At 37.0% G+C, this 9,385-nt stretch overlaps 1 protein-coding gene across 1 annotated transcript; it reads right to left on the bottom strand.

The window, feature by feature from the left end:
• Nucleotides 1-1,492: 1,492 nt before the first annotated feature.
• On the bottom strand, nucleotides 1,493-5,367 carry LOC112280472 (protein ecdysoneless homolog). The gene is made up of 7 exons (XM_024516044.3): nucleotides 4,570-5,367; nucleotides 3,927-4,160; nucleotides 3,576-3,759; nucleotides 2,976-3,325; nucleotides 2,639-2,758; nucleotides 2,225-2,436; nucleotides 1,493-1,984 (listed from the first exon to the last, which is right to left on the bottom strand). Exons 1-7 carry the CDS (start codon nucleotides 5,333-5,335, stop codon nucleotides 1,784-1,786), a joined length of 2,067 nt encoding a protein of 688 aa, XP_024371812.1. The 5' UTR covers nucleotides 5,336-5,367; the 3' UTR covers nucleotides 1,493-1,783.
• Between the last annotated feature and the right edge of the window lie 4,018 nt (nucleotides 5,368-9,385).

Raw genomic sequence — 9,385 nt, 5'->3', positions numbered from 1 at the left:
AATAAATGATAATTATTACCCCAGGTGCACCAAATGGTACTAATCTTTTAAAAATTTAAGAGACTTTTCTTTTTACTTAATATAGTTCTAAATATTTATCAAATAAATAAATAAGTGCTATATAAGGTATATATTTGTCATCTAAATTGATTAAGGAATTGAATTAATCTAAATTTTGGTAATATTAATCAATGTGATTAATGAATACATCCACTACAGTGGATTTATAAATGTATACAAAGTGCATAGACATATGAGAGGTTAATGCACAAGCTATATGTATCTAACATAATTTTTTGGTATACAAAGCATGTCTTTAGTTTTAAATCTTATTCTTACAATATTCATGAAAAAACAATCTAATAGCTATTTATTAAATTAAAGATAATACATTAGAGGATACTTGAATATTGCAATAAAAGGTTTTTCTTTTTATTCTACTTAATAGCTTCAAAAGCATTCCTTTCATACCACATTCTTAATATCTTTGCTATCTTCATTAAATAATATAATGACATTATTGTTTCTTATTATAAATTGAATATTAAAATTTAATAATAATTGATGATTTTAAATCATTAATTAGAATACCAAGAAAATAGGTACCAAAATTGTATATAATTACAAGGTTAAAAAAACCTTGTATTAAAAATAATAAAAAATAGTAGCTATCTTCTAAAATCAAATTAATAAGATTAGTTTGAAATTAGTTTTAATTACTATAAAGATTTTATCAAATTAATTTAAATTGTATCTAAAAATTAAGAAAATAATTTTATTTATTTAAATTTATTTTTTATACCTAATTAAAATTCAACTTTCAAATGAGCAAAAATATTTCATTTCTTTGCTCAAGTATATATATTGTTCTATAGCAAATATATTTTTCTTTAGATGAGAGTCATTTTTTTTTATTATTATAGATACTTATTTCATAATCTATATATATCAAAGCCTATCTATTTAATCAATAAAAAAATCTAAGATAAAGCTTAATATTTTTTAATTAATTTTTTTTATAGCATTACCAAAGTAAGAAAATATAGCTCGGAAAAAAAGACATCTTTTAGTCATAATTAATTAAACTATAAGCAAATAAAAAATTATCATAAAATTTGGTATATACATAAAAGATAAAATTATCCAAATTGGTGCACCTGGGGTAAGATCAGGCAAGTTCATGTCAACACCTAGTGTTGGATCGACAACAATAGAGTGCATATCCACACCATCGCATTGATTCAGATGCTACAGAGAGGGCTAGTGAAAATGCTTTCATTATATTCTGGAAACTTTTGGCACCATTTTAAAATTAAAGTTGGTAAAAAAAAGTAGATTAGGAGACAGTCAAGTTCCTCCTGTTTCAGCCTAACGATCTCTCCCACAAACAAGCCTCCATTTTGCAAAATTGTGTGCATCACATGCAATAAAGCGCTCAGAACACGTTTGTAACTGAAATTTTTACATTCACGTGGAAGCATGTATTCCAATATGCATCAAGCAGTGAGGCTTATGTCTCTGCCGAAGATTAAGACACTATAAAGATAGGAATTAGAACTGTGGGGTTCAGAGTTTGGATTATGCACCAAGTCCTCTAGATTTGTTGCAAATTGAGTCCATCGAAAAACAAATTGAGGTTTTCTCCTCTTAAGCTAACTCTGAACATATTAGGGAACAACCAGAAAGACTCTCGTAAGGGCTTTAAGCGATCAGGTAAAAATGACTGAAGAGAATATACAGAGTATACTCACATTATCATATTAGAGGCTCGTCAGGCTTGTAATTACTTCCCACTGCTATCCGGTTTCATGCTAGATGGATCTTTTAGCTTTATGCCCATGGCCCCCAGCAAGTTAGAAGCTGGTCCAGGCATTCCTTCTTGATTCATAAAAGATTGCAGCAAGCTCGTGACCAAATTAATGTCCACATCCACAATGCCATCGTTATCATCGTCTTTCTCTTTCTGCTGTGCTTGGTCATTCATCTGCAGCAACATACGGACACATAAGCCTCATCTTCAAAGTATTCTATTAACATGAAGTGACGTGGATAGATGTGATGTGGTAAGCTCATGGCTATAAAAAGGTTGATAAGAATGAATCTCAACAAGCTCACATTTACCCATCAGCTTGACACATTTCTGATTGCTGATTCGACCCAGTGCCAAATATGGTAGAAATGAAGACATCACGACAAAGAGGTACACTAGAGCAGCTTTGATCACCTTAGCAGGCCCATCTTTAATTTCGGGAGTTTCGAAACTCTTTGCAAGACTTGACCCTTGCAACTCACGCTGCAGGGCTTCGGAATATTCTTCCATGAAATCATCGCTGGATTTTGACGACCTTGCAATCTGACTAACACCTGCTGGATTACCCAAACTGTTGCTGGCTCTTAATTCATCATCATCATCAGCCATTTCTTCATCATCGTCATCTGAAAAAGTGTACGTAAAAGCAAGAGTTAGTGAAAAACAACGCAAAGAAAAATTCAATTAACAAACCTTTTCACAGACATAAAGCCCTGCTATCCAGGAACATAAATCCTTATCTTTCCATCATTACTCAGAGTCCAGTTTATTGTCCTCATATACTAACGCAATAACTCGCCTAACATTTCAAAGAGAAGTGACAAGCACCTGGCTCAGTGTCCCAGTCAGAATCATCATAAATGTCCTTTGCATCTGCTGTTTCATTCGTTCCCAAGGCAGACTCCAGCTCTTCCATAAACCTTGATGTGTTTAACGAAACAGCTTCATCTGAACAGGGACAACCCAAGTATATTGGAAATTGATTTTGTAAAATGCAGCATACAACTGGGCAATTCTGAAGAATAAATAACAAATCAAAAATAACATAAAAACTGTAAAAGAAAAAAAAACAAAAAACAAAAAACAAAAAAAACCGTCCCTTAAAATAAATATGTGAGAACAATGAGCGCACTAACTAACGCTGAGGGTTCAAGTGACCACTCACCACCAGGAAATTCAGCGCCCTCATAGCTAGATATCTTGCTCATGAATGATTGTATGCCCTGAATCAGCTCCTGTGGATCATAAAGGGGTTCGTCAGCGGCTCCAGCTGGCTGGGGCTCACCATCGCCAACTTCCGCACTTCCAGCTTGGTTCGGACGCATTGCTCGCCTCGACTCATGTGCATCAATCTCCGCTTGTCTCTCATTGATAGCATTTGCGAGGTCGCCTTCTCCATCGTACAGCCATGCGTCACTATCACTCTCTGGTAAAGGAGAACCGGTGAAATCGGCTGCGGAATGCGGCAACGAAAGGATCTCTTTCACACGCTTGATTGGAGCCTGCATATCTGCGCTGTGGAAATAGGTATCATTCAATACCGACTTCTTTGAGTCTGAAACCATTCAGATGAAATCAACGAAAGAAGGACTAGCCACTTAAAAGATGGCATCAAATATAGGGACGAGTGAAAAAATGACTATCCAACTTGAAGTCCTAAGTTTCACACCTTTCTTTAAAAACATTACATTTCTGGCATGAAAACAAATGATCTCTGTGCCCAGCGAGTACTGCCCAAGGAGAACACGAAAGTCAAGAGTGATACCTTGTAGCGGCAAAACCCTGGGTTCGACGATAATCCGCAACTGCAGCTTGCAGCAGCTGTTTCCATTCCCTTGATCCCTCCAAAAGGTCTCGGAAGTAGCCACTCTTTTCTAAACGCTTATAATATGCTTCCCAGCCTGGATCATGAAAAGGAGCTTTGTCCTCCTGCTTAAGTTTTTCTGCTTCTGAAATACACAAAAAGATATTTATAACTTGGTCAGAGGGTAGACTACACAGAGATAACCAATGAGGCCCAATAGCATGGACCAGTCATAAATATTCGCATGAAAAGCAGGATGAAAACGGTCAACTTATCTTAGATAATTATACTTCAGAGAGGAATTGGACGCACCATTAATCATATCTACACCATCGCCTTCGAACCTTTGACGCTCCCAGTACATCATCTCAAAGCCACATGTAAGCTTCATGCCAAGTTCAGCTGCCTTGAAACTGGGATCTGCTACTCCCGGCATAGGGTACTTTCGAGGAGCGGCAAACATTTGTTGGTAGAGTTGCGCATACATGGCACGGGACATGGTCACTAGAACCTCAACCATGTCACCATTGGAACTTAAAGAGCCATCTGCAGAGTCACAACCACAACCCTATTCAAGCTCCAGGGCGTATTGCCAAACAAAACTCGACGGCATGCTAGGAGGCAGGAACACTTCGCAAAAATAAGGGGCATTTTCGGACCAGTTCCATTGCCGCAACCCCACAATGACTAGAGAGATATCTCCGTACATTGTCTTCTACCAAACAGAAGGGGAATTGGGCAATTTACGAATGTTGATTTAAGTGAGAAAAGGTTTAGGGTTTAAGGGGGGGCCATCATGCTCAAATAGGAATTTTGAATTACGCTTGCCTTAAGCCCTTCAATAGGATCGGACATGTTTCACAGCCAGAGCTAAAACTTAAACCCTCAAAAACAATCGCCACACGACGCAAGGTCCAAATTCCAAGGTGATCAAACAATCGCGCACAAAACCCACCTTGCACAGGAAGAAACTTTTCAAGCTTTGTTGCAGCCTTCATAGCATCAATATCGCGGCGATAAAATGCATCCACAGCCAAGGACACCATCTGAGGCTCGTGCCGCAAAACCTGCGCCACAGGTACTGGAACCAAACACCTTGCCTTGTGCATATTCACCCGCGCCTGTTCGGGATACCCATTGATCCGCTTCGCAATAGCCTCTTGCACGTCCTCACTCGCCTTCGTCGCCCCACCTCCATTCCTCATCAACCCCACCGCCTCCTCCACCCCTAAATTCCCCGATTTCTCCCCAGGACCCCGTCTCACCAAATGAACCCATCCCTCCCTCAAAAAAACTCTGTTTAGGCTATTCTCCGGCTTTAACCACCGCGGAATCACGTACGCCGCCTCGATGAGCAAAAACTCTCCGTCATTATCCCTAACTGTGATTGAAATGTCCCGAAATTTTACCGTTGCCCTCTTTAACAAATACACAATGAACCATTCGTCTTCTACATTATCCCCAAATTTGGTACACCCTGCCAAGTGCCACAAGCCGCTCTTGCTCTTCGAGACCTCCAAATTGAACCCCTGGTGCTGCCATATGTAACCCTCGAGCAGCGGCTGTACGTGACAGAAAATTGCGTCCCGTAGCTCGTAGAGAAGCTCTTGAGGCGAGGAGTGCGGTCCTGGCGATGGCGACGAGGACAGCAGACAGACTCCATCGCTGTATATCGCATACTGCACGGACTCCAGTTCGTCCGCCGCCATGGCCGTCGCCATAGCCTCCGAAAACACACTTCAGCTGATGCGGTCTTTTCTCAACTCCCTTCCCGGGGCCATGTCCGAGGAATTTCCAAGCACCTTCCACCCCTCCCATGAGAATTGAGTACACCACCTCACAAGCTTGTACAATGAAACTCTTGAATTATGTTTTATTATGTATTAACCATCATGGTATTATGTATTTGTATTTAGAAGTATTTATAAAAGTATTAATGAAATGATGTCAACAAGGAGTTTTTCCACTTTTAAAGGTTTTAAGAGTATTTGCAATGTGCCAAGTTAAGGCATTCAAAATTACATTTTGGAGTAATTGAGCAAGAAATTCTTGTTTATGCATGGCAATGGATATGTTGGTATAGGATGCATTAAAGTTTATCATAGGTACACAATATTTGGCACTCTTAGTTGAGCTCAATAAATGCCAAATGTCTTATTGGTTTTAACTTTAAATAAATAAATAACAAGTATTGTTGTATTTACACTTTTAATATATTTGTTTAGAGATTTAATTGTATGAGCTTGAGAAGATCACCTTTTTTTTTTTTTTTTTTTTTTAATAAAAATCTATCTAAAACTCTTCTTTTTTTTCTTTTTAAGAAAAGAATATCATAAAAATAGAAGTATGATGTCATAGAATCAATTAAGAATAAATATAATCATAGATAGTGATGTACATGGTAAAAAAAAAGAAAAGAGAAAATAAGATTAAACAAAACCCCTAAAAAATATGGATAAAATATTAAGGCCTTAAAATAAAAGTATACTAAAAATAAAAAATATTTTACAGTGGAAGTAATTTATACTTAAAGTTTTTTTTTAAGATTACAAAATTAATACTAAAAAAATATTCTAAACCAAGTTTTAGAATTTTAAAATATACATATAACTAAGTACAATGTTAATAATGTAACATCTATAGTACTACAATCAACTCCAATTTATAAGAACAAACTCAATTAAATTCTATTATAGTGGAATATTAGGTTTTATTTATTTATTTATTTTTTATGTAATATCAAAAGAAATTACAAAAAAAAAGAAGTAAATGGTACTATTCTTCCCTAAGAAAATGTGCATAAAGGAGAGGAAGAGGGTAGCCAGCCTTTTCAAAAGGATGAAATTAAGATCAATTAAATTTTTAACTTTTGCAAGTTTTGGCTTTTTTCAGATCATATATAATTAGTAAATATTTCCCTTCTTTCCCGTAGTTAGTTGCAACCCTTTCAATCCTAATTCCCAACTCCAAAATATTTTTTGCAAGAGTATTCAATGGACATTGTGATTGAAGAATGGCAAGAGTTATTAAAGAACAAGTACTTTGAAGATACAACACTTAGCATCAGCAAGGTTGTATACAAAGAGAGTATGGAATAAGATGTCTCTTGTTTCCTATATCCATTACTTATAGATAGTGGTTGCTCCCTTAAAGACAACTTCCACTCTTTGACTTTTATACACGTGGCCTTAAGATCCTTTTGGCATCTCACGAGCCTCGAGGGTATCCTATGATACATACTAATGACTCATACTTAATCTTTGGATATTTCTTTGTTAATACTTTATTCTTTTGACTTTGAGTCTTAGTCCATGACTTCGCCCTATGTCCATTGGATGCCCTTACCATATATCAAGAGTCAAACCTTTGACCACTAGCAACTTACATAAGTTAATATCCTCTATAAGGTAATTTATTCTATTTTTACTTTAACACTCTCACTTTGCTATTGGTCAAATGGCTTTTAATCCTAATGCCTTTGTCAACATGTGGTGTCTATCTTTTACTAATGCCTTTGTCAACAAATCAGCAAGCATTTCTTCCATTGCACAATACTTCATATCAATCACTCCCATTTCAATCTTCTCTCTTACAAAGTGATGTTGAATGTCAATGTGTTTGGTCCTAGAATGATGTTTTGGATTCTTTGTAAATGTAAGACATCCTTGATTGTCACACTCCATTGGAGTTCCTTCCATTTGCACATCTCCAATGTCTTCCAAAAGTTGTCTCAACCATATTGCCTCCATTGCACTATGGCTTGCTCCTATGTACTCTGCCTCCATTGTTGACCTTGCAATGGTTGGTTGTCTCTTGCAATTCCATGAAATTTCTCCCACTCCAACAAAGAATACATAGCCCATTGTTGATCTTATATCATTTGCATCTCCAGCCCAATCCGCATCACAATAACCATGCAAACTAATGTTAACACCTCCAAGGCATAATTTGAAGTTCAAAGTACCTTTTAAGTACCTCATGATCCTTTTGATGGTTGTTCAATGGATTGGTTCAGCCTTTGATATGTGTTGGCTCACAACACTCACCGCATATGCAAGATCCACCCTTGTACAAACCATTGCATACATAAGTGAGTCCATTGCTGCCTTGTATGGAACACCTTGCATTTGACCTTCAGTTTCAGCAAACTCTTCATCCGTGAGCTTCATCAACTTCAAGTTTGCTTCCAATGGTGTTCCAATAGGCTTACACTCCTCCATGTTGAATCATTTTAACACTTCTTCAATGTACTTCCTTTGGCTCATTATAATAGTCTTCTTAGTACAATCTCTTACAAACTCCACTCCTAAACAATAATGAAGCTCTCCTAAATCACTCATTTCATACTCCTTTTCTAACTTTGCCTTCAACTAATCCATCATCTTCAATATATTGGTTAAGATGATCAAATCATCAACATAGAGGATGACAATCAATATGAACATATTTGATTGCATCACATATAAGGAATGATCAGTCTCACTCCTTACAAATCCTTCTCTCACAAAGAATGTGTCAATGTGTTGTCGTATTGTAACACGACTACATGGTGAAAATATAAATAAAAAAGATATTATTAATATTTAGTCATCTTGGATGTTAAAAATAGTGTCTAACTAAAATGCCAATATTCAGGGTCAGTTAATGTCACCCCACCAACATCATCAAACCAAGTACCCTCCATACCAACGGAACAACCAAGATTATTTTTCAACCCTACATGGAACAAGCCTAATAGATATATACCGATGGAGACACCCAATATGCATGATGGGGTGCAGGAAGACCACTTCGTCATTTTCGTTGAAAACTAGGTTGGTTATTATGCCAGTGAATATTCCAATCCCAAAGCCAGTGATGATTACAGGCGAGTGTGTAGGAATGGCAAGCAGATGAGGCATACTTATCAGCAATGTAATGCTCCATCCAATTTCAATAAACGGGATTAGTAGATCCAAAGCCAAGGAAAAATTGAGGAGATAAATCAAGGTCCTTAAGATTCTTCGATAAATCAAGTGGGATGAGTCCGAGCCGTTCTTACCAAGAGTCGGCAAAAGGAGAAAGAACCAATTCAATATTTGGGTGAGTCTGATGTGAAGGGCCAATTTGATCCAATTATGGGGACATCCAATCCAAGTCTTGGTATGGGCTTCTTACCCAGTATGAGACCTGACTTGGTTGGGCAACCCAATGAGGTCCTGAATATAGAGGCTTTGGTTCCATTTTAATCTGTTCCATTCTCTATGCCGTTTTGGGGGAAACGTCCTTTTGGTGGAAAGATCCTCTTATAGACAGGAATTCCGGGGAAGCGCCGTTGGCTGTTCTAATTTGGAGTCCAAGGCGGGAGAAAAGGGGACAATACGGAGTTAAAAGGGAGGAGAGGATAAGAAAAGGGGCATTTGGAGATTGGATTTTTGGGGTCGAAGAGCTAGCTTCAAGCTCCTTCGAAAGATGTAGAATTGGATTTCATAGGATTTGGAAGAACTTTGGCAATCGTTGTTGAAAGTCAATGTTTGTATTGGTAAATTGGATTTTTTGCAATAAAGTAACAGCTGGTAATTTTGACTGTTTTGTGAAATTGAAGAAACTTCTACGGTTGAAATTTAGAGGTATCTGGAGGGTTGAATATGCTGAGTACATATAAAAGTTTGTATTAATCTGATAAAACAGATAGAGGATATTTGACCATTAGTGTAAAGAGGTATCGAAAGTTAGCAAATTGAGGTTGTTTAGGATTTTTGTAATATTTAGAGATCTATTGGCTAGAATAA

Source organism: Physcomitrium patens, chromosome 1, assembly GCF_059467195.1.
Source record: "Physcomitrium patens ecotype Gransden chromosome 1, ASM5946719v1, whole genome shotgun sequence".
Lineage (NCBI taxonomy): Eukaryota > Viridiplantae > Streptophyta > Bryopsida > Funariales > Funariaceae > Physcomitrium > Physcomitrium patens.
Note: the sequence above shows the minus strand (reverse complement) of the source record. Positions and strands in the feature narration are given on the sequence as shown.